This window comes from Chiloscyllium plagiosum, chromosome 6 (genome assembly GCF_004010195.1).
Source record: "Chiloscyllium plagiosum isolate BGI_BamShark_2017 chromosome 6, ASM401019v2, whole genome shotgun sequence".
Taxonomy (NCBI): domain Eukaryota; kingdom Metazoa; phylum Chordata; class Chondrichthyes; order Orectolobiformes; family Hemiscylliidae; genus Chiloscyllium; species Chiloscyllium plagiosum.
Genome location: NC_057715.1, coordinates 67400665 through 67427629, shown reverse-complemented (window position 1 = coordinate 67427629; position 26965 = coordinate 67400665). Strand labels below are relative to the sequence as shown.

The 26965-nt window shown below is 41.0% G+C and overlaps 1 protein-coding gene across 1 annotated transcript in view; it reads right to left on the bottom strand.

The window, feature by feature from the left end:
* LOC122550661 (PC3-like endoprotease variant B) overlaps positions 1–26965 on the bottom strand; it is an 869748-nt gene that overhangs the window by 76358 nt on the left and 766425 nt on the right. Inside the window, exons 14-15 of the mRNA XM_043691743.1 lie at positions 15257–15367; positions 3620–3713 (exon numbers count right to left, since the gene is read on the bottom strand). Of these exons, the coding sequence (XP_043547678.1) occupies positions 3620–3713; positions 15257–15367 (205 nt within the window). The remainder of the gene's footprint in view (positions 1–3619; positions 3714–15256; positions 15368–26965) is intronic.

The window sequence follows — 26965 nt, the reverse complement described above, 5'->3', positions numbered from 1 at the left end:
GGTGAAGGTGGACTTAATAGGATCAATTAAGAAACCATTAGAATTCTCTCTACAGTTTCAACAACAGTGAAAACAAAATCAATATTTCACATGCAATAACTCCGCACACTCAACAAATATCATTAAGGCAATAGAACCATTCCAAGATAAGTGTATAACTGGGTCAGTTTATGCACACTGCAAAACACACTTATAAATTCTAATTCCGCAAATCAATTGCCACAATCTAAACTATGGGATCTTTTTCTGACAATTAGCATTGATGCGTGGTTCAACCTTCATTACTTTTAATGCTTGAAGTTGCCTCTGTTTTTATAAACCTGAGATGATCGCAGTATCGTAACTTGTACTAACTTGTGGTAGTAATAACAGAAGTGCAAACTCAGCCTAGTATGAGCACTCTCATCCCCACGGAGTTTTTGCGATTCAAATCCCTTTTCATGATCTGAAATTATGAAGCAGGTTGACACTTCAGTGGGAGTATCGCACTGTCAGAGTAACAAATTGCAAATGAAGACGATAAACTGAAGCTGAACCTTTCTGCTACAGGTGGTGTCATCAATGTCAAAAAGCTCTTCGGCCCTTCGAATCTGTGCTGGTCAAAATAACCACCTAACTTGAGGGGTCTCAGTGGCTCAGTGGTTAGCACTGCTGCCTCTCAGCCGCAGGGACCTGGGCTTGCTTCCAGCCTCAGGCAACTGTCTGTGTTGAGTTTGCACATTCTCCTCATGTCTCTGTGGGTTTCTGTTGGGTGCTCTGGCTTTCCTCCCAGTCCAAACATGTGCAGGTTATCTGGATTGGCCAAGCTAAACTGCCTAGTGTCTTAATGATGTGCAGGCTAGGTAGGTGAGGCACTGGAAATGCAAGATTACAGGGATAGGGTAGGTGGTGAGTCTGGGTGGGGTGTTCAGTGCGAACTTGAGGGGCTGAATGGCCTGCTACCACACTTTAGGGATTCTATAATTCTATTCTAATCCCATTTTCTAGTACATGGCTCATAGCTGTGCAAGCCTTGGCATTGCAAGTGCACATTACATACTTTTTAAATGTTATGAAGATTTCTGCCTCTCCCACCCTTAGAGGCAGTAAGTTCCAGATTCTCACCAATCTCTGGCTGAAAGTACTTTTCCTTACATCCCCTCTAAACTTCCTGCCCTTTACCTTATATCTATGACCCTTGGTTTTTGATTCCTCCACCAAAGGGAAACATTTCTTCCCATCTATCCTGTCTACGCCCACTATAATTTTTTACATCTCAATCATGACCCCCCTCTGTGGACTGTAAGAAAAACAATCCTACTCCATTCAGTCCATCTTAATAACATAAATCTATAGCCTAGGCATCAGCCCAGTAAATCTGCTTAGAATGCTCTTCAGTACAATCACATCCATTGGAGAATGTGGATTCTGGAACTGCACACAATATTCCAGCTGTAGCCTAACCATCATTTTATGTAATACCAGCATCACTGCCCTGGTCCTAAACTCTATGCCTTGGCTAACATTCAAATAGGATTTCAATGTGTGAGTGTGGGTGAGGCGGGGGTGGGGGAGGGGGGTGGTTGGAGGGATAAGGTGGCAAGGTGGTAAGATAGGAAGTGGGTTCATGGCAGTTGGCAGCTGGATAATGTGGCTGAGATGGATAGGGTGACAATGGGTTAGGTTGGTAGATGGGTGGATGACAACTCAGCAATCGGGTTGATTTGGGAGGGGTTGTCAGGTATGGGGGTCAGAGAATGATGCCTTGATAGTAGGGTCTCATTGGGTTGGGTTCGTAGCAGTCTGGGACTCAGTTGAATAGTTACCTAGGAGTTGTACAAGGTTTTGATCTATATATACAACCATAAGACATAGGAGTAGAAATTAGGCCATTCAGCCCACTGAGTCTGCTCTGCCAATCAATCATGGCTGATACGTTTCTCAACCCCATTCTCCCGCTTTCTCCCCACAATCATTGATCCCCTTGATCTATTTCCATCTTAAATATACTCAATGACCCGGCCTCCATAGCCTTCTGTGGCAGTGAATTCCATAGATTCATCACTCTCGGGCTGAAGAAGTTTCTCCTTATCTCCATGCTAAAAGGTCTTCCCTTTACTCCAAGGTTGTGCATTCAGGTCTTAGTCTTTCCTACCAATGGAAACATCTTCCTAACATCCACTCTGTCCAGGCCATTCAGTATTCTGAAGTTTCTGTAAGATATCCTATAGGAGCAGAGGGGCAGCATGGTGGCACAGTGGTTAGCACTGCTGCCTCATGGCACTAGGGACCCAGGTTCAATTCCACTCTCAGGTAAATGTCTGTATAAAGTTTGCACATTCTCCTCATGTCTGCGTGGGTTTCCACCGGGTGCTCCACTTTCCTCCCACAGTCCAAAGATGTGCAGGTTAGGAAGATTGGCCATGCTAAAATGCTCCGTAGTGTCCAGGGATGCGTAGGCTAGGAGGATTATCCACGGGAAAAGCAAGGTTACAGGGCTCGGGTAGGGGGTTGGGTCTGGGTGGGATGCTCTTTAGAGGTTGGTGGACTTGATGGGCTGAATGCTCTGTTTCCACACTGGAAGGATTCTACGATGCTGCATACTGGTTAATAAATCAGATCTATTTCTCCTAAAAAGGGAAACTGTTGGAAATTAAAACATCTTGAAGAAATTCGTTACTGAATCAACACGTTTGGACTTCTAAAGCATCATGAAGCATATATCTGGTCTCAGACTATCCAGAGACTGGAAGATCTGGGCCAAAATAAATGTTTGAAGTTTTCTGAGATCAAAATTAACCAGTTTGTGGTTCAAACAACATCCTGTAAGATCTAATTGGGATTTGACCATGGGGCAGCACATTACTATAACTAAAGAATATCCCATAAAATGTTTGAAAAAAAGTCTCACATTAAAATACAATACATTTAGTTCCACACCTCATATCCAGATCACCATGTAGACTAATGAATGAATCAAGCAAACACTGCTTTGGTTTATTATCTCATTTGAAGTTTGGTATCTCCAAAAAAGCAGCATTCTGTATTGAATTGTCGATTTATATTCGGTGCTCAAATCCCCAGAATAGGGCTTGAATTGACAACTTTTAACCCATGACTAACACAATATATGTGACATTTGATGAGCTATTGCATTGAAACAAAATTTAAGATTACTCTATTAAGTTTCTTTATTTGCAATCAAAAATAAGGTGCATGGTGATAATTATATATGATTGCTGTCCTGGCAATTTTTAATTGCTCAATCTAAACATTTGATAGCTTCAGACTAGCTGGCTTACCCAACAGCGAAAAAAAACTTGACAACATAGCTATTTATACATGCTGCCTCTTGGAAATTTTTCAAATTTTAGTTGTATTACAACATAAAAGACTCCATTATGAGCCACTATAATCTGAATATACTAAATTGTACAAGTTTCCAATTGCTGCAAAACACAACCAACAAAGATTTAACGGACAACGCTGAATTTTGCCATTGTATTACAGCAAATATATCTATTAATGTTGAGACAAAGCATTTTGACCAGATATAAACCAAGTTACGTCAGCTTCATTTGTTGGAACTCCGCAAGATATTGCTGGATTGCTTAAAACTGTTTGTTGGTGACTCTCTCACCTGTACATGCTCGAGTGAGTCAATTGCGTTCCTTGTATTCATGCAGGCATTCGTTGTTAGATTCAGTGACAGAGAACCTTCCACAGGAATAGCTCTGGAGGATTCAACAGAAAAGAGGGAAAGGAAGAAAAAAACAATTTTAGAGAAACAGCACTGTTTAAAGAAGGCATCAAGGCATTCTTCAGTCATTTAGCGAGTATCAATCTAGCACTGTCAGATGGTGCCCCTGCCTTTTCCTTAAATCTTTCAAATACTCTGTCTTTTTTTTATCTCTTCTGGGAAACAGGCTTGAAAGTGAGTTGCAGGTCAAGGCAATAATTACCTGCTGCTCGGGATGCGATCTGATGGGCCTGTATTACATTTGCAGTCATGCATTCCCCAGTCGTTGGAGGCTTCGTGTTACCGATTCTAGTCACATCATTTTCTGCTGATGATAGCATCATGCTTTTATCTACCACATTTACATTTCAAAATGCCAGTCGGTTGGTATTGATTCACTATTAACTATAATGCTCACTTGTAGGAATGATCAAGTCTCAATTCCAGATTATTGTCCCCTTACATTTCCATACTGCCTTCTTTTATATGTGCCCACTTCAAAATTGATTAAAGATGCCTCTTAGAGTTGGATGGATCGTACTGTACATTAAGTACAAAAGTTAAATTACATGAAACGTTGGTAGGAACATATAAATTAGGACTGGAGTAAGCCATTCATCTCTTCGAGCTCTGCTCTGTCATTTGTTAAGATCTTGACTAATCTGAATGTAGCATCAAGTCCAATTTCCTGTGTCCTCCCCTATCCTTTGATTCCCTTGTTAATTATGAATCTAAAGAAACCATAAACATATTCAATAACCCTGCCCCTGTTGCTGTCTGTGGAAGAGAATTCCACAGATCAGTGATCTGCAGATTGAAAATTAATATGTTCAATGGAAGAACTTTTATTTTCACTCTGTGCTCCCTGTTTCTCATCTGTCTCAAAAAAGGAAGTAATCCCTCAGCATCCACCCAATGAATTTCCCTTAATATCTCACACCTAGAATACGATCACCTCTCAATCTTCTAGATTCCAGTAGATCTAAAACCAATATGTCCAACCTTTCTTCAAAATTAAACCTCATAATAGAATCCCCACATGTGGAAGCAGGCCATTCAGCCCATCGAGTCTGCACCGCCCCTCCGAACAGCATCCCACCCAAACCCCTACGTTATCCCTGTAACCCTGCATTTTCCCTGGCTAATCCATCTAACCTATACCTCCTGAGATACTATGGCAATTTAGCATGGCCAACCCACCTAATCTGGATATCTTTGGTCATCTCAGGAATCAATCAAATGTACCTTCACTGAATTGCATTTAATGTAATTGAATCCTTATAATTTATCCTAATATTAGAATTCTAATTATACCTCTGGCAAGGAGACCAGAAGTGTACATAATACTCATGATATGGCTTAGCAATGTTCTGAACAAGTGAAACAAAACCTCTCTATTTTCATATTCCATATCCCTTGCAATAAACATTATTCCATCTGCCTTCCTAATCACTTGCTATACCGACAAACTAACCTTTTGTGACTTGTGCCAGGACAGCTAGATTCTTTTGTAACATGGAGCTCTGAAATTTTCTCCATTATTTACCTCTCTTCTTGCACAATGAAAATGAAAAGTCCTCGTTAAATAGGAATGATTGAAGGAGAGCTAGTTTGCTTGTTTACAGCATATGTCACCAAAGGAGCTGAGTCCATGTGTATAATTCCAAGAGCAACTTCCTGATGGCGATTGTCTCTGAGGTGACAATGAGGGTTTTTGCACAAAGGTGAGTTTATTGTTAAGACAATTGTTAATGTTCAGCTGGTAGAGTAGCTTTTTATTTGTCATTTCTGCCAAATACAACTGATACAGTAAAAATGAGACAGCATTCCTCCAAGACCGAGGGTGCTACATGGACAGCACAAACTACACAATTGTACACAACATAAAGTGCATAAGAAGTGCAAAACATGCAAGTTATAACATAATAGAAGAATGATAATTACTAGACATTTTTCTAGCAGCAATTTGAAGTCGTGCAAAGAATTTCAGATGGAAAAGCGTCTGATGGCCTCAGGAAAGAAGCTGTTGCACCGTCTGGCCGTGAGACACTGAATGTTCCGGTATCTTCTGCCAGAGAAGAGTTTGTGTGGTGCTCTTCCACAAGAGCTTCCACAATGCTCTTAGCCTTTCAGCTGCAGTGTGTGGAGTAAATGTCTGTAATGGAGGGAAGAGACACCACAATGATCTTCTCAGCTGTTCTCCCTATCTGTTGTAGGATCTTACAATCCGAGATGGTGTAATTCCCGATCCAGACAGTGATGCAGCAGCTCAGGGTACTCTTAATGAGCCCTCTATAGAATGTGGTGAGGATGGGGGTCAGTGTAGGGGGTTGAGGGGGGGCTTTCCTCAGCCTCCACAGAAAGTAGAGACGCTGCTGGTGTTGAGGGTCCAAGTAAGATTATCCGCCAGGTGTCCGTCAAGAAATCTGGTGCTCTTCATGATCTCCGTGGAGGAGCCATTGATGTCCAGCGGAGAGTGGTCGCTCCATGACCTCCTGAAGTCAACAACCATTTCTTTCACCTTGTCCACATTGAGAGACAGGTTATTGGCTCTGCACCAGTCCATTAGCCACTGCATCTCCTCTCTGTATGCTGACTTATGGCTCAAGCTGATGAGACCCACTGCAGTCGTATCATCGTGAACTTGATGATGTAATTCAACCTGAGCAACGCTGCAAGGTTGTGTGTCAGCAGGTGAACAGCAGTGGACTGAGCACACAGCCCTGGGGGACCCCTGTGCTAAGTGTGATGGTGTTGGAGATGTTGTTCTCAATCTGGACTGACTGAGGTCTCCCAGTCAGGAAGTCCAGGATCCAGTTACAAAGGGAGGTATTTAGACTCAGCTTTCCGATCATGGGCTGAGGAATGATAGCAGCACAGCTTACATAAAGATAGGGAACACACAACGTTTTATCTCCTAGACCAAGAGTTGAGTAATTGCATAAAACTTTGAAGTACAATGCATATTAAGGCAATAGGATTACTGAGGATGTATGAGGGAATAATGATCAAATGTTCAGTTTGTTCATTGTGATTCCAAATTCAGAATGCTAGGGTAAAATCTTCCAGACACAGGTTTGGAAGTGGGAGTCACTTTCACTTGGGGGGTGGGGGAAGGTCAGGTTTTCTCATGCAATGAAGTGACTCTCAGTTTATTACACAGGCATGTTTGGTTTTGCACTTGGAGACTTGTGAATGTCAAGATATGCGGTGGAAGGAAGGTTTTTACACCCACTACGATCTTCTAGAGTTGAAGGTCTGTGAGGTATCCAAGTTCAAACAGTAACCAGCCCCATGGTGTAGCATTGCTGCATCAGAGGTTCTTCTCTATGCAGTCCACGAAAGGTGAGTGGTCCTCTTCCACAGGAGTGGTAGCAAGAGACTCTCCTGTCTGACCAAGGCAGCCTGCTCTGTGGTACCAGTGCTGGTCAGCACCTTTGTAGTCCCACATAGAACCTGGATACAGTGCAGGTGAAGGATGAAAAATCTCTTATGCTCTACAAGGGTAAGTGGCCCCATCTGCTCACCGCTAACTACAACGTTTAGGGCACCATTCAGTCCAATTGTGCCAATGCAAAGGGACAGTCACTTGCAAGCCTCAGTACCATTTGGAATATACATTCAACATCCCGCACATTCTGCCAACATTCTACCAGTTCTTGGTCATCTGCTTATGATGGCTTGTTGTTTCTTTAGCTGCTGAATGCTCTGTTCTACCTCGTGCCAGGCTGGCATTGTATTGAGATGTTGGTGGGTAGCATGATCTCTTCTGTACACAGGCCAGATTCAAGGTTGTATCATCCTCTCTCATTGGACTAGAAGATGTGGACGATGCATGCACCTGACCACGCTTGAGCTCCAAGCCATCATCAACACTTTCAACCAAGACATATGAGACTATTGGCCTTGCATCAAATAATCTTAAGACAAAGATCCTTTACCAAACTGCCCCTATCATATTGCACTGATACTCCCAAGTTATAAAAATCTATGATGAAGTCTTGAATAATATGGACCACTTTCCAAACCTGGGAAGCTTACATCAAAATAGGCAGACATTGCACAGATGTAAACGTGCAGGTCACTGTCAACTGGTCACCACTCCCGGGACTAATTAACTGCTTGCTTCCAGCTGAATCTCACTTTGGACATAATGTCAATTGATAGTTTACCTGCAAGTAAAGTTGTCCCAGTGGTTAAACAAACAACAGGGTAAACAGTACATACAATAAGTGCTTGTAACTTGTTTTACAAAGTGCAGCAATCCTTTTCACAATCCTCGTTTTTTTAAAACTGTCCTTTTCCCATTTCAGTCCACAATCAAAAATGCAAAGAATAAAGAAGGTACAGTTTTCATAAGTCCCAGGAGGGCAAAGGAGACGCTTCAAGGACACCCTCAAAACCTCTTTGAAAAAGTATCACATCCCTATTACCACCTGGGAAATCATGGACTAAGAACAACCAAAGTAGACAGAATGCATCTGGGAAGGATCTGTACACCCTGAGTATCATTCCTAATGGCAAGCTGAAGTCAAACTTCAACTGACAAAGGAGCATGTGACAATCTGGGCATCCCACCCTCCGAATCCTCTGCCTTTCCTGTGACAGAGACTGTAGCTCATGCATTGGATTCTTCAACCACCTGCAAATTTATTTTTCATGTGGAACAAAGTCATTTTCAATTATTAGGGCAGCTGAAGGCAGAAAAATCCCCCACAGTGCACTTGTTAATCACTTATTGGGAAGGGCTCATCCAGGGAGCAGGTTAGTGACTAATGAACTGAGGTGAGACAACATGTGGCTTCCAAGATATTGTGCACACAGGTTTGCTTGGGGTAAGGCCCACAATCATGGAATTTGAGATCATGGAGGTATACAGTGGTGCCCTGCATAGTTGTATGCATTTGGCATGAAGAGAAGGTACACAGTTTGGTAGATGCAGGAGGTGGCACTACCAGCAAAGAACAAGTAAAGCAGAACCCTTTCATTCATGAAATAGAAAAACTGCTGTGGTTCTGTTCGCCGAGCTGGAAGTTTTTGTTGCAAACGTTTCGTCCCCTGTCTAGGTGACATCCTCAGTGCTTGGGAGCCTCCTGTGAAGCGCTTCTGTGGTGTTTCCTCCGGCATTTATAGTGGCCTGTCCTTGCCGCTTCCGGTTGTCAGTTTCAGCTGTCCGCTGTAGTGGCCGGTATATTGGGTCCAGGTCTATGTGTTTGTTGATGGAGTTTGTGGATGAGTGCCATGCTTCTAGGAATTCCCTGGCTGTTCTTTGTTGGCTTGCCCTATAATGGTAGTGTTGTCCCAGCCAAATTCATGTTGCTTGTCGTCTGCATGTGTGGCTACTAAGGATAGCTGGTCGTGGCATTTCGTGGCTAGTTGATGTTCGTGGATGCGGATAGTTAGCTGTCTTCCTATATCGTGTTTTGTGCAGTCCTTGCATGGGATTTTGTACACTACGTTAGTTTTGCTCATGCTGGGTATCGGGTCCTTAGTTTTGGTGAGTTGTTGTCTGAGAGTGGCTGTTGGTTTGTGTGCTGTTATAAGTCCTAGTGGTCGCAGTAGTCTGGCTGTCATTTCAGAGATGTTCTTGACGTATGGTAGTGTGGCTAGTCCTTTGGGTTGCGGCGTGTCCTCGTTCTGTTGTCTCTCCCTTAGGCATCTGTTGATGAAATTGTGAGGATATCCGTTTTTTGCGAATACCTTGTATAGGTGTTCCTCTTCCTCTTTTTGCAGTTCTGGTGTGCTGGCAGCATCCAAGGAGCAGGAAAATCAACGTTTAGGGCAAAAGCTCTTAATCAAGAAACCTGATTTTTCCTGCTACTCGAATGCTGCCTGACCTGCTGTGCTTTTCCAGCACCTCACACTCGACTCTAATCTCCAGCATGTGCACTCCTCCCTTTTGTCAATGTAAAAATAGTCAGTCTTGAGGTCTAATGCAGGTTTTTACTATTTCTGTTTCAGTTGTGTGGACGTTAACAGTGTGATAATGATCAGATAACTTATATTGCGATATTGATTGAGAATACACATTGGTCAGGACACTATGGATAGTTTTCCTGATCTTTCTTGATTTAGTGCACAGGACTTTTTATTTTCACCTGAACTGACAGGTGAGACATCCATTTAATATCACATCTGAAAGGTGCCAATTCTAACAGCACAGTTCTTCTGTAGTACTGCACTGGAGTGTTAGCCTTGATTTTGATGCACTCAAGTCCTGGTGTAGGAATTAATTCAGAAGAAGTTTAGAGATGAGAGTGCTGTTGACTGAGTTACATGCAGCTTCACTTCCACAGTTGTAATGCTTGCAAAGCCAGGACTGACACTATTGTTCTCCTGATTTTTAATTGTATCCCTGACCTAGGTTACCTTGACAACCATAGAGCTTTCTATACCATAAGACAGCTTTATTTTTAGACTAAAATTGGAATTCATTGATCTGAAGGACATATTATCTTTGTTACTTCTGATTAATATATAGATGTACCTGTATGGACCATTTAATCTACCTTCCTGAGAGCTAGACACTCCATTCCCTCCTTCCTCATTAAGCCAGCGTCGCACTCAGTTAAGAAAACCTCTCTGAACACACTTCTGAAACTCTTGCTCAACTCTCTCACCTTTACATGATTACTATCCCTGTTTATATCAGGATGATGAAAGTACCTTGCATATGCTACTCTAATTTTTGCACCATTCTGTAACATTGCTGTAGATTTGCACTTCCATGTCTTCCCATGAGTCAGCAGCCACATATTACATATGTTACATATATATCCAGTAGTGTTCCATTACTCTTTCGATTTATCTCCCACCAATTGGAATCCCTGACCCATCCAGGACACCTTCCTTCTGAATGATATTGCAATATTCTTCTTAATCAATACTGCCACCCATTGTCACTTGTTTCCTTCCCTTTTTTTCCTGAAAATCTTGTATCCCATAATATGTAACATCCAATGCTACCCTTTTATAAATGAGTTTTTCATCAAGGCCACCATATTCCCTTCGGGCTATTTGTGCTTGCTGTTTTTTTAAATTTATCATGTTCCCTACACTCTCATACTGACACTGTAAACCTGATATAATCACAAGTCTGATAACAGCTTATGTCTTTGAACTTCTCACGGTCATACCTTTGTTACTTCCCATCCTTTGTTCATCTTTTCATTTTTAATGCTATCTATTAATTCTCATCACCCTGTCATGCGTTTTTACATTCTTGCTAATAGCTGTAGCAAGCTGGACATTGCTCCTGACTCTGCTGAGGTGTAACCCATTAAGCCAATGATGGCTCTATCTTCTCAATTCCAATCCCAATATTCCAGGTATCTGAAGTCCTCTGTCATTGAGTCACAGAGATGTACAGCATGGTAACAGACCCTTCGGTCCAACCCATCCATGCCGACCAGATATCCCAACGCAATCTAGTCCCACCTGCCAGCACCCGGCCCATATCCCTCCAAATAGTTTCTATTCATATACCCATCCAAATGTCTCTTAAATGTTGCCATTGTACCAGCCTCCACCACATCTTCTGGCAGCTCATTCCATACATGTACCATCCTCTGTATGAAAACGTTGTCACGTAGGGCTCTTTCCCCTCTCACCCTAAACCTATGCCCTCTAGTTCTGGACTCCCAGACACCAGGGAAAAGACTTGGCCTATTTACCCTACCCATGCCCCTCATAATTTTGTAAACCTCTATAAGGTCACCCCTCAGCCTCCGACGCTCCAGGGAAAACAGCCCAGCCTGTTCAGTCTCTCCCTATAGCTCAAATCCTCCAACCCTGGCAACATCCTTGTAAATCTTTTCTGAACCCCTTTCAAGTTTCACAACATCTTTCTGATAGGAAGGAGACCAGAATTGCACGCAATATTCCAACAGTGGCCTATCCAATATCCTGTACAGTCGCAACATGACCTCCCAACTCCTGTACTCATTACTCTAACCAATAAAGGAAAGCATACCAAACGCCTTCTTCACTATCCTAACTACCTGTGACTCCACTTTCAAGGAGCTATGAACCTGCACTCCAAGGTCTCTTTGTTCAGCAACACTTCCTAGGACCTTACCATTAAGTGTATAAGTCCTGCTAAGATTTGCTTTCCCAAAATGCAACACCTCGCATTTATCTGAATTAAACTCCATCTGCCACTTCTCAGCCCATTGGCCCATCTGGTCAAGATCCTGTTGTAATCTGAGGTAACCCTCTTCGCTGTCCACTACACCTCCAATTTTGGTGTCATCTGCAAACTTACTAACTGTACCTCTTCTGCTCGCATCCAAATCATTTATGTAAATGACAAAAAGTAGAGATAGAGCAGATGAATACATGGTTGAGGAGCTGGTGTATGGGAGAAGGAGTCACATTTTTGGATCATTGGAATCTCTTTTGGGGTAGAAGTGACCTGTACAAGAAGGATGGATTGCATCTAAATTGGAAGGGGACTAATGTACTGGCAGGGAAATTTGCTAGAGCTGCTCAGGAGGATTTAAACTAGTAAGGTGTGGGGGTGGGACCCAGGGAGAAAGTGAGAAAAGAGATCAATCCGAGACGGGTACAGTTGAGAACAGAAGCGAGTCAAACAGTCAGGGCAGGCAGGGACAAGGACTAATAAATTAAACTGCAATTATTTCAATGCAAGGGGCCTAACAGGGAAGGCAGATTAACTCAGGGCATGGTTAGGAACATGGGACTGGGATATCATAGCAATTACAGAAACATGGCTCAGGGATGGGCAGGACTGGCAGCTTAATGTTCCAGGATACAAATGGTACAGGAAGGATACAAAGGGAGGCAAAAGAGGAGGGAGAGTGGCATTTTTGATAAGGGATAGCATTACAGCTGTGCTGAGGGAGGATATTCCCGGAAATACATCCAGGGAACTTATTTTGCGTGTAACTGAGAAATAAGAAAGGATGATAACCTTATTGGGATTGTATTATAGACCCCCCTAATAGTCAGAGGGAAATTGAGAAACAAATTTGTAAGGAGATCCGAGCTATCTGTAAGAATAATAGGGTGGTTATGGTAGGGGATTTTAACTTTCTAAACATAGACTGGGACAGCCATAGTGTTTAGGGTTTGGAATGAGAGGAATTTGTTAAGTGTGTACAAGACAATTTTCTGATTCAGTATGTGGATGTGCATCAGAGAAGGTGCAAAACTTGACTTACTCTTGGGAAATAAGGCGGGGCAGGTGACTGAGTTGTCAGTGGGGGAGCACTTTGAGGCCAGCAACCATAATTCTATTAGATTTAAAATAATGATGGAAAAGAATAGACCAGATCTAAAAGTTGAAGTTCTGAACTGGAGAAAGGCTAATTTTGACGGTATTAGGCAAGAACATTTGAAAGCTGATTGGGGGCAGATGTTTGCAGGTAAAGGGACAGCTGGAAAATGGGAAGCCTTCAGAAATGAGATAACGAGAATCCAGAGAAAATATATTCCTGTTTGGATGAAAAGGAAGGCTGGTAGGTATAGGGCATGCTGGATGACTACAGAAATTGAGGGTTTGGTTATATGTAAGGTAGCATATGTAAGGTATAGACAGGATAGATCGAGTGAATCCTTAGAAGAGTATAAAGAAAGTAGGAGTATACTTAAGAGGGAAATCAGGAGAGCAAAAAGGGAACGTGAGATAGCTCTGGCAAATAGAATTAAGGAGAATCCAAAGAGTTTTTACAAATATATTAAGGACAAAAGGGTAATTAGGGAGAGAATAGGGCCCCTCAAAAAATCAGCAAGGCAGTCTTTGTGTGGAGTCACAGAAAATGGGGGAGATACTAAATGAGTATTTTGCATCAGTATTTACTGTGGAAAAGGATATGGAAGATATAGACTGTAGGGAAATAGATGGTGACATCTTGCAAAATATCCATATTACACAGGAGAAAGTGCCGGATGTCTTGAAACGCATAAAAGTGGATAAATCTCCAGGACCTGATCAGGTGCACCCTAGAACTCTGTGGGAAGTTAGAGAAGTGATTGCTGGGCCTCTTGCTGAGATATTTGTATCATCGATAGTCACAGGTGAAGTGCCGGAAGACTGGAGGTTGGCGAAGGGTGGTAAGGACAAGCCAGGGAACTATAGACCAGGTGAGCCTGATGTTGATGGTGGGCAAGTTGTTGGAGGAAATCCTGAGGGACAGGATGTACATGTATTTGGAAAGGCAAGGACTGATTAGGGATAGTCAACATGGTTTTGTGTGTGGGAAATCATGTCTCACAAACTTGAGTTTTTTGAGGAAGTAACAAAGAGGATTGATGATGGCGGAGCGGTAGATGTGATCTATATGGACTTCAGTAAGGCATTTGACAAGTTTCCCCATGGGAGACTGATTAGCAAGGTTAGATCTCATGGAATACAGGGAGAACTAGCCATTTGGATTCAGAACTGGCTCAAAGGTAGAAGACAGAGGGTAATGGTCCTGCACTCTCTCACTGGTTTTCCTCCTTTTTCTACACACCTAAGCATATCACATTAGGAGGAATCTTATGATTACTATCTTTAAGGACCTGTTCGAGGTGACTTTCCTATCTCCTCAAAATCTGCCTGTAAACTCTCTTGCTGCCTATGTAGTCATACTGGTATGGTTTACAATCTCTGATAATTCATCTGCCCACTCAGTGTTCTGTAGTTGCTCAGTGACATCCTTGATCCTGCACCAGGAATGCAACATGCCATCCAGGAGTTATGTCTCAGACTGTAAAAATGTCTATGTCTTCCTTTAACATTAAATCCTCGATTACTCATGCAATTCCAGTCTGGCTTCTGCTCCAAGACACAAATGAACCAACTTGTGTGCCATGGACTTTGCTCTGACTATAATTCCCCAGGCAGCCATCACTCCCATCTGTATTCAGAACTTGAATGCATGGATTAATTAAGGAAAACCAACACAGTTTTGTTAAAGGGAAATCAAATCCCAAGCTTTCTAAGAATCTCCCAGAGCACAAAGGCAAATAAATTTACAATAACCTTTATAAAACACTTGTTTAGCATCAGCCAGAGTATTGTATCCAATTCTCAGCACCACACTTAAGGAAGGATGTGAAAGTTTTAGAGAGGGTGTAAAATAAATCCAAGACTAGTCCAGGGATGAGGGTCTTCAGTTACATGGATAGGATTGAGAAGCTTGGGCTATTCCCGTAGAGAACATAAGATTGAGAAGAGATTTGATAAAAGCATTGAAAATCATGTGGGCTGTGGACAGCTTTGATGAGGAAAATTTGCTTTCTTTCAAGAAAAGGTTGACAACCAGAGGACACTGATTTAAGGTGATTGACAAAGATCCAATCGTGACTTGAGGAAAAATATATTTTATGCAGCGTGTGGCCAGAATTTGGAATACACTGCTTACGTGTGGGTGGAAGCAGATTCAGTTGTGGCATTGAAAAGGGAATGGGATACGCAGTAAGGAAAAAAAGTAAATTGTCAGGCTGCAAGGAGCGAATAGGGAGTTTGCTCTTGCAGAGAGTTGACAGTATGTCATTTTGTGATTCTTTGTTTTAAGAAGCCAAGCAACTTACTTTTTCATTTGACGGTTAGAATTAACCACACACTTTCTCTGAGGACCCAGGGTTTTCCACTCAAGGGCTGCCTTCAACATACGTCCAGCATCAAGCAAACCAAATCCATATCTATTGGATGAAAACAAATACACACAATGAATATGAAGAGTTGGCATAAACTAACAATAAGTACACCACCTAGTCCAGTCACATGATGTACACACTGCTAAAAAAGACAGCAGACAGTGAATTATTCTTGTTGCTTTGTTTCACCCAACATTGAAACAGCGGTTCATTTAATTAACCATAAAGACTATTTTACAGCTTGTGCACACATTTTCTTAATCACAATTCAATTTTCTGATGAATGCCACCCAACAGTTACTTTAAAGAGGACTTCAGAGACTATTTTTAGTTAGATGTGAATAGAGCTTTTTATTTACACTCTATTTGATTTCATTGATAACACAAAGAGATTTTCCATCTGTTTCAGCTGTGGATCCCCTTCACAGTCATCGCTGATGCACATCAAAAAGACTGGCAATACATTGGTGAGAAGCTTGAAACCACAGTCCATTAAGAACTGGAGATTGTCCACAATTCACATTTGTTTAACAACACTTTCATCTCGGTAATTTAAGTGCTATCAAATTATTTAATTTTGAAAAAAAATCAAAAGGAATTGAATAAATATTGACAACATATCTCTTGAATAGAAGCTAGTGTTTGGAATCAATGGATGATTTCTTTTTATTAAAGACCAATTCCTGCTGCTTGCAGTCTGACCATCAGTGGTCCACTGTAAATAGGAAGGAAATGAGTAATAAATTTATAGTGAGAGCAAGAGGGAAAAAAAAATTAAGTCAAGAAAAAAGCAAGGAAGGTTCATTGAAAATAAAGATGAAACAGCAGCAGTAGACAGTTTCACATTGGTTTAATATTGCTTTTAATTGCTGCAGTAGTATTTATAACCCCAGGACTAATAAAGATGTTGCTTCTGCTCAAAGACAGGATGAAAATCAACTCTATTTTTAGACCATGAAAATTCCCTTCAAAAATATTAGTGAATTTTATTAATATGCATAAATCATGACCTAAAGGAACACATTTGGAACCTTTGGAGTTGAAGTATTTGCTGGATGTTAATTCTCCTTTATTGTGATCCCAGTTGATGAAAGTGCTGGATTATTCAGATCCCAGTGTGAAACCTGGCTTGATGGATCATAAGTTTTACTTTTTCACAAATTGGTTATCATGATAGTCTTTGTCCAAACATACTCACATGAGACTGTCAATAGTCTTTTAACAAAAGAACTTAAGCTTATTCCACCAAAGAAAAGACAAATACAAAGGTATATCTGTATAATTTGGAACTATCCTGGCAATATTTTATATATATTCAATCCCAGTGAAGAATGACTTCCATTTAACTCCTTACTCAACTGACTCTTTTCTGACCTTCTTGTTGTACTGCAGAAGGAGCTGGGATCTCTTTCTCGTTCTGATGGCCTGGAACTGTCACAACGTGGAGACTTCGACAAACTAAATTCTCAAAGTCTGGACACTCAGAAACTCAAAACTGCTGTTCTGCCTGTATGCTTTCACATCTTCTGAACTCAATCTGCTAGCAAACTTCTGACCACCTGTTTCTGTAGATAATTAACCCAAACCTGCAAACATACAGCAATCAGGGGGCTGATCGAATCATTTAGATTAAGCTGCATGCTTTCTTGGAAAGGCTGTCTCAAGTTCACTGTTCCAGATGACTTTCTCATCCTCTTGTTAAAGAAAAAACAAGCCACCTCAATGGAATGGAAAACTAAAATCAGTTTTTTTTCTCAACTTTCAAATCTATGTTCACAAATAATAATAACTATGTATTACACTGTACTACAGCTGAGGGCAAAACATTGAGGATGACTATCTCTGCCCTCTCCTATAATCCCCCATGATCATCCAAACATTTTTTACTGGTAAGTGTTGTCAGACCACATTCCTGATGGACAGCTTATGCTCAAAACATCGACTCTCCTGCTCCTTGGATACTGCCTGACTGGCTGTGCTTTTCCAGCAACACACTTTTTTACTCCGTTGTCAGAACATACCCAAACTTCTTGAACATTATTACATACCCATTATTACACAACCTGAAGGGTGCATCCATAAAAAAGAACACAAATCATCTGCTAACCTGGTTTATTATCTGGACCCCTCACCATTTTAATGTTAGAGAGCAGAACCTACCTTAGATTATGGAAATTTACAAAGGTTTGACCATATTTGGGTGAAATCAATATTAATCAGTACCCCATGGAACCACACTTCAAACACTTCTGCCTGATGGGGAATTAATAACTAATGAGAACAAAGATATGGAAGAGAAGGAGAAAGAGAAAGCCATATGTTGAAAAGTGTCCATATTACAGAGGTGATGCTGTCTTAAAATTCAAAATGGTAGATAAATCCCCAGGACCTGCTCAGCTGTCTCCCAGAACTTTGTGGAAAGCTAGGGAAGTGATTGTTGGGTCTCTTGCTGAAATATCCGTATCATCAATAGTGATGGGGGAGGTGCTGGAAGACTGGAGCTTGGCTAACATGATGCGTTGTTTAAAGAAGTGGTTAGGAAAAAGCCAGGGAAAATTATAGATTGGTGAGCCTCATGTCAGTTGTGAATAGGTTATTGGAGGAAATTCTGAGTGACAAGATTTATATGCATTTGAAAAGGCAATGACTGATTAGTGATAGTCAACATGGCTTTTTGTGCAGAAAATCATGTCTCACTAACTTGATAGAGCATTTTGAAGAAGTGACAAAGAAGAATGATGAAGCTCACCAGTAGACATTATCTATATGGGCTTCAGCGAGGTGTTCAACAAGATTGTGCATGGCAGACTGGTTAACAAGGTGTTATCGCATGAAACCCAGGGAGAACTAGCTATCTGGATACAAAACTGACTTGAAGGTAGAAGACAGAGGGTGGTGGAGGAGGATTGTTTTTTGGTTTGGAGGCCTGTGATCAGAGGTATGCCGCAAGATATGGTGCTGGGTCCACTGCTATTTGTCACTTATATAAATGATTGGATGTGAATATAGGAGGAATGGTTAGTAAGCTTGCAGATGACACCAAAGTTGATGCTGTAGTGGACAGTGAAGAAGGTTATCTCAGAGTACAACTGGACCGTGATCAGGGGCCAATGGGCTGAGGGGTGACAAATGGAGTTTAATTTAGATAAATGTGAGGTGCTGCATTTTGGAAAGACAAATCACACTTATAAAATTAATGGTAAGGTCCTGGAGAGTTTTGAAGGTGGAATCACAAATAGACAGTGTAATGAAGTCGGCATTTAGTACACTTGCCTTTATTGGTCAGTACATTGAGTATACAAGTTGTGAGGTTATATTGTGACTGTACAGGACATTGGTTAGGCCACTTTTGGATTACTGCATTCAGTTCTGGTCTCCCTGCTATAGAAAAGATGTTGTTAAACTTAAAAGGGTTCAAAAAATTTACCTGGGTTGGAGGTTTTGAGCTGTAGGGAGAGTCTGATTAGGCTGAGGTTATTTTCCCTTGAGTGTCGGAGGCTGAGTTGTGACCTTATAGAAGTTTATAAAGTCATGAGGGTTATAGATAGGATGAATAGCCAAGGTCTTTCTTCCCAGGGTAGGGGAGTCCAAAAGTAGGCATAGTTTTTTAGGTGAGAGGTGAAAGATTCGAATTTTTCACGCAGAGGGTGGCATGTGTATGGAATGAGCTGCCAGAGCAAGTGATAGAAGCTGGTATAATTACAACATTTAAAAGGTATCTGGATAGGTAGATGAATAGGAAGGTTTAGAGGAATATGGTCCAAATGCTGGCAAATGGGACTGGATTAATTTAGTATATCTGGTTGACATGGATAAGTTGGAATGAAGAGTCTGTTTCTGTGCTGTACAACTCTATGACTCTACGACTCTAATTCTAAAGTTGGTTCTTGTATCTCTACAATTGAATCTGTACCCTTTAACATTTCATAATTGGGCAAGGTTTAACAATTGTCCTCTTTGAGAAGGCACAGTGATTCGGCTAGGGAAGAGAATGGCTGATTCAAAACAGCCCGATATTCTGATAAGGCCTTGCTGAATAAGAAGAAATCACCTTGGTCTTTGTCATGGGTATTGTGTGAGGAAATGAGCAGGTAGGGCAGTACAATCGGCTGTGTTCATTGCTCTGTTTGTTGACACTATTTCAATGAATCCCCTTACTATATTTATAGGAATGAAAGTCAGTTTCTGTTGTGTTGATTACTTTTTGCAATAGGGTCCTTTCAAGATCACAATGGAGATTGCATTGGAATTATTCACAGCACAGCATCCAATTTATTCAGGAGCAGATTCTTTCTTCATGTTTCCTTCATGCTTCATTCATTTTTACAGAAAAGAAGAACAATTGTCAGGACGGCAGATGTTCTTCCCTATTGTCGAGTTTCCAATGGTCCATGGTGTGCATGACTACACACAAGTTGAGTTACACACAGTCTGAAAATCCACTGACCATAAAATATTCCACTCCAGAAATATTTAGATAGTTGGTAATGCACAAAATATTATTAGGTTAACTGGTACAAAATCGCATGTTTTCTTTATATTCAATGATTTCTGTATTGCCACACATGGGCAAGATTCAAAACCATGACAGTACAGTGAAAATCTAAATTATAAAATTACAGTCAACCACAAAGGGCAGCCAGATGGTTGGAGAACAGACCATTACAATGCAGCAATATAGCTGGCATTGTCTTGATGGGTCTGGCAGCACCTCATCATATTAGCTTGACTAACTATACTAAATCGTTATTGTGTGTTGCATGTGATGTAGTGAGGAAGGGCAAGCTACTGCATTTTTAATGCAGTGGAAACACGGCCTGAGAATCCTCAAGGAGTGAGCTCAAAATACTGTCATTATTTAGACGCTTGTTTAATTTAATAATTGAAACCTTTTTTTGGAATTAACTTTTCTGACAAATAATTTTTACTTGACAAGTGGTCAGCTTTAAATTGTTGAATAATGTTTAAACACGCTGTCAGTGGAATATCAATTCTGGCTGAGTGGGTAACACTTTGTCTAAATCTGATGCTTGTTGGTTCAACTCCCAACCCTGAGATTGAGCATGTAATCCAGGTTGATGTTTCTTTTCCAGTGGTGAAGGAGCTCTGCATTGTGAAAAATGCCATCTTTTGGATGCAATGTTAAATCTGTCTATTCTTTCAGGTGCATGTAAGATGTGCCCTGGGACTTTTTTGAAGATGAGCAGAGGAGGGTACATCCTGTCCTGGATAAATCTTCTCTTTTAACCAAGGTTAATAAAACACATTATCACACGATTTATGGGGGCTTTGTGTATGTACACATTTCCCACCTTACAATGATAGTTATTCTACCAAAGGCTCTTCATTGGCTATAAAACATCCTTTGGTAACATTCTGAGGTTGTGAAAACACTACGTGGATGGCAGTCTTTTATTTTCATTTCTTTAATGCCCCTAATTTAGTTCCCTACAAGTATTGGCCTTTTTAATTCTAACTTTCTGCTTCTGTTCTTCCTAGAATGGTACGAGGTTGTGAGGCAAATGACAAATATTTTCCAACAGGCGACTTAAGAAATTGATGGGATTAAAAGCAAATGAATCTCCAGAGCCTGATAGTCTACATCCCAGAGTTTTTAAGGAAGTTGTTGGCTATCTTCCAAGATTCTAGCTAATGTAATCCCCTGATTTAAAAAGGGGGGTAGAGAGAAAACAGAATTATAGACCAGTGAGTCTGACATAGGTAGTGAGGAAGATGCTACAGTCTAATGTCAAGGCTTTTACAGCAAATCACTTAGAAAACAATGGTCGATTCAGATAGTCAATGTGGGTTTAGAAAAGGAAAATCATGCTTGATAAACCTAATGGAACCTTTCAAGGATGGATCTAGTAGAGTTGATTCGGGGAGCCAGTGGATGTGGTTTATTTGAACTTTCAGAAGCCTTTCAACAAAGTGCCACATGTGTGATTGATGTGCAAAATTAAAGTGCATGGGATTGGGGGTAGTATATTGAGATGTGTAGAAAATTGGTTAACAGACAGGAAACAAGGAATAGGAATAAATGGGTCTTTTTCTGAATGGTAGATAGTGACTAGTGGGGTGCCATAAGAATCGGTACTAGGACTTCAGTTATTCACAATACATATTAATGATTTAGATGAGGGAACTAATGTAGTATCTACAATTTACAGATGATACAAAGCTAGGTGAAAGGTGATCTGCGAAAGATGCAAAGATTATTTGGACAGGCTGAGTGATTGGGCAAATACATGGCAAATAGACCATAATATGGATAATTGTGAAGTAGCAAAATAGGTAGGCAGATTATTATTTGAATGTCTATAAATTGAGACAGGAAGATGTTTAACGAGACGTTTAACAAGGTGTTCTCATGCACCTGTTGCTGAAAGTATGTTTTCAGGTTCAGCAGACAGTGAAGAACCCAAACTGTATGTGGCCATCATAGCAAGAGGATTCAAGTACAGGAAAAAGGATGTCTTGTTGCAATTATACAGGGCCACACCTGAAAAACTGTGTGCAGTTTTGGTCTCCTTATCTGAGGAAGGACGTTCTTGCTCACAGGAGTACAGCAAAGCTTTCCCAAATTGATCCCTGGGAAGGCAGGTCTGACAAAAAGGAGAGATTGAGTTGGCTCGGATTGCATCCATTGGAGTTTAGAAGAAAGAAGGATATCTCATGGAATTGGAACAGAACCAGACACTAACTAGGTTAGATTCAAGAAGGATGTACCTGATGCTGAGGGAGTCCAGAACCAGAGGTCATAGTTTATAGATAAAGGTTAAACCTTTTAGGATTGAGATGAGGGGGGAAATACCTTCACCCAGAGAGTGGTCAGCTTGTGGAATTCACTGCCACGGAAAGTGATTGAGGCCAAAAAGTGCTTTTCTGAGGAGGTATATGTAACTTTCAGTGGTTAAAAGGATGAAGGAACATTGGGAGAGAGCACGATTAGGATATTGAACTTGATGGTCAGCCATGATCATATTGAATGGCAGAGCAGGCTCGAGGGGCCGAAGGGCCTACTCTTGCTCTTATCTCCAAGCTTCTATGTAAGAACTTGAGGTAGAAGTGCTGGATTTTGTTTCTGCTTCCTATTTGGACTAGAACATGCATTAATGCTCAAATCCCACTTTGGGTATTTTAACCTGAGTCCACTGAAGAAAATCTTGTCGGTTCACAGTCATCAAGGATCCTAATTTCTTACACTCTATGGCATAGTGTCATCAGGGTAACCATGGTGAGATCATGTGGCACGATACAATAACAATTCCAGTACAATTATGGCAGTAACATCCACCCCGAAGTAAAATTCAGTTAAAAGTATGACCATTTCAACAAATTAGATAGTGTGAACCAGTTACACATTTTTAAGTGCTGCAATGAAGCAGGTAACTGAGTGATAATTAATTAGATGCATCAAATTATTGAACTTATGGCCTTTTCTACTGTGAGTGCAGTCATTCTACTAAGGATGGAAACAGCACGATACTGGGGAGTCACTTTGTCACTTGCTGCCCAATAATGGCCCCAATTCTCAGGGGTGCAAACCCAATCAGAGAGCCAGCAGCTCAGCAGTTCTGGTGGTGGTGTCCCTGCTGATTCTTCCATGACAAAGTAGCATGAAGAATATACACAGTTTGTGAGGAAGTCAGGGCTGGAGGTGAGTGTCATTGTCATAGTTCACCAGTGTCACCGCAACATAGAGGCAACATCTTTAACTCTATCTCTCCTTCCAGACCTGCTCAGTTTCTCCAGCATAATGTTTTTGTTTCAGATTTCCAATATCCACAATATTTGGCTTTTCGACTTTTAAATAGTGTTGCAGGGTGCCCTTCATGCTATTGAATGCATTTTCAGGTGTTCATATTCATGGGATGTGCTGTGCTTCAAAATGGCAGCACTAGCTATTTAACAGCTTATACAGTCTACTCTGCATATTTCCAGCCAATCCTCCAACTTCCTTTTTGCCAACACAGAAGACCAATACATGGCCTCTCGCACGATTAGTTGTCGCTGGCCGCTATGGTTCCAATTGTGGGCTGGCTAAATTTAACCTCTACCGTGCTTAGTAAAGTGACAATCGGAATAAACTGATAATTTTATTTGGGAAGGCAGGGAAAAAGGAAAAGGAGATTACCTTGCAGAACCCAAAACAAAACGTCTATCAACAGAAGCAATTCTGTGACTGGGCAGCACAAGGTGAACAAACCTGAATACAATCACAATGATAATAACAACCAATTTAAGGTAATCAGTCAAGGCGTGTAATGTGTCTTAGTTACACTTTCTAGAAGTGCCATGCGTTCATGCATAAGGATTCATTCCCTGCTATCAATAAGATTCAAGTCTTGCACATTTAAAAAAAAAATCTAATAAATCTGAGAAAGCTATGGTTTCCTGATTATTTCTCAATAAAAACTGCTTAACCAGAGTTAGCTTACCAACCAACCAATTAGGAGTAGAAATTGTGATTATTCAAAACTTGTTGAATGCCAAGAGAAAATCTTTGACAATTCTCTCTTTTTACCAACATTCAGATTTCAAGACTTTGAATTTACAATGGTGACATGCATTTTTATAAGAGCATTTTGTTACTTTCGATGAAGTTTTATATTGCATATGGGCTTGAGCATCATGAGTGGTTTTTAGTTTTGCAATAATTAACAGAAGATTTAATTACTTAGTTAATGAATGTCAGAATTCTTTGGTACGGTACAGTATAATGTTCTCATTTGACCACACAAGCTGCTGAATGTGGTGTTCTGAACAGGAACCAAAATCTGCCAACACAATCGATCAGCCTCTGCCAAGAAAGATCTCTTTTTGACTGTAGTTTACTAAAGGCTATCCTGTTGACATTGGTATCAAACTGGCAATCACTGCACACCATTTAGGAGTCATATCGTTTAGTCATTGTTTAACCAACTTCATTTCCTACTTTTACGATTCATCATGCTAATTTATAGGAGTGAATTTTCCCATTGCTTTGGCAATGGCTGGAAACCAGGAGGACTTGCAGTATTGTAGGGGAAGAAACTGGGAAGACAGCCTGACTCTCCTTTCGGAATTTGGGTTTGGGGGCCACAGATACCTAGGATGACCAGCCAACTATTTGTAAGTAAATCTATAAGATCTGTTAAGTTTATTAAGGAGCAGTAGTTTAGATATGATATATTAGCAAAATAGACAGGAAATGTAAGCAAGCCATCAAGCAAAGGACAAATGTAGGTTACATGTTACAATCCTTATATCTTTTTTGTTGGATAGAAGGAGTTGTTTAATATTGCAGCCCTGGCTTTTAAAAAAGCTACCAATGGTGTAACAGTGGGAAGATTGTTTGGGGTAGCTTTATAGAAATGTGTCAGGTTTCTCAATTCTGATATACACGTTTGTTTCCTCCCAGCAAATCTTCAGTTTATTTACATCTCTGCAAGGTCCACAAGCACTGGCAGCCATCTGGTACAGTTAGTTATTCCTGTACATAAGCCCAAATAGTGAGTGCTGCTGAACTTTCAATCATAAGGACCTGAGGGTAGAAATTACAATTGGTGGTACTGGGAATAAACCGACATCTGCTACTTCAGTGGGAGCACAAATCCTTTAAAACAAAAGGATTAAACTGTCCATTGAAGGAGAGTGAACTCTGGTGGGTTTGATTAAAAAAAATTAAGTGACCATAAAGTTTTAGTTGGCAAGAATAATTCCCAATATTTCTGAAAATTTTAGTTTCTTTTCCAAGAAAGGCCTCTTTGCCCCAAGTTAAGTCCAACACACTTTGTTCAGGGTTCTTTTTTTCTACATCGAGAAGTGCTCCTACACAAAGTCATTGAGTTGTACAGCATGGAAACAGGCCCTTCAGTCCAACTCATTCATGCCAACCAGATATCCTTAACTAATTTCGTCCTATTTGCCAGGACCTGGCCCAAATCCCTCTAAACCCTTCCTATTTATACACCTATCGTGATGCCTTTTAAATGTTGTAATTGTACCAACCTCCACCACCTCCTCTGGCAGCTCATTCCATACAGGCACTACCCTCTGTGTGAAAAAGTTACCCCCAGGTCTCTTTGATATCTTTCCCCTCTCACCCTAAACCTATGCCCTCTAGTTTTGGACACCCCCAAACCCAGGGAAGAGAACTTGTTTATTTACCCTATCCATGCCCGTCATGATTTCATAAACCTCTATAAGGTCACCCTTCAGTCTCTGACACTCCAGGGAAAATAGCCCCAGCCTATTTAGCCTCTCCCTGTAACTCAAACCCTCCAAACCTGGCAACATCCCTGTATATCTTTTCTGAACTTTTACAAGTTTCACAACATCCTTCCGATAGGAGACTAGAATTGCACACAATATTCCAAAAGTGGCTTTACCAATGTCCTGTACAGTCGCAACATGACCTCCCAACACCTATACTCGTTGCTCTGACCAATAAAGGAGAGCATATCAAATGCCTTCTTCACTGCCCTACCTACCAGTAACTCCTTTCAAGGAACTATGAACCTGCACTCCAAGCAATACTCCCATAACATTTTTTTTCCCATCGTCAAGTTACCTATGATAAGCTCCAATACATTATTCCTTGACCTAGACATGGTTGAACTTAGATTGTTGATTGTTAATTACTTCAATTATACACAAGCTTAGTCATTAACTTCTAGGATCTGATGGATTCAATTTTACATTCTCCAGCAATGGCCAAGAATGTTTCGGCTAGTTGGGGGTTGAGGAAATATAACCTGGAGTAGACATCTAGCCCACCACTATCTCAGTCACCTCAACAAATTCCCATAATACAGTTAGTGGGGTGCAGTGGGGGCCTGTTTTGCCAAAACTGGTAGCTTGCCTGACCTTTTGAATAAATAACCAAGAATCTATCAACAAGCTATATGACACTGATAATATGCTGCCCTTAGTACAATATGTAGGCATGGGCAGGCAGATGGAAATAGGTTGCTTACTTTTGTTTAATTGTTATTAAAGAGGAAGGGGTGAAGTAAAGTGTGGTATTACTTTTATATTTAGAAATCTATAGGGCCTTTTTCGTGCTCCTACCCACAATCGCAGCAGCGCCCACTACTAAGTTCCTGGTGCTGTGGGCTGCAGAACTGTCCAGCAGTTCCTCTACATGGTACTTCCTCCTAGTGAGGGGCAGAGCAGTCACTTGCCACTCATTTAGTCAGCCTGTTCTCTGTATCTGCTGACAAGTTAAAATACTGGCGGGATGTTGCAATGTCACTACATGATTGCATTTCTGTAGGTTAGCACAGGAAAGTTGTGGATGATGAATTTTCTTTAAATTTACCTTTGTGCCCATCAACCTGAGGGATATCAGTCCTTTGGAGGAGAGTTTGCAAGTACAGCCTGCTGGCATCTTAACTGAAGTTTTCTTTTTGTAATCTGCACAGCTTCCCAAAAACTGGGAAGACAAGAGTTACTGGTCAGTAGCAATCTGACATCAATCTAGCAGCTAGTTAATTCAACCAGTTCAATTTGATAATCACAACTGAACTCATTAACAGTGTTAAAAATGTGTTGCAGCAGGTCAGGCAGCATCAAAGGAGAAGGAGAATCGACGTTTCAGGCATAAGCCCTTCTTCAGGGCTTTACACATTTTTAAGCTCTGATCCCCAGATTCTGCAG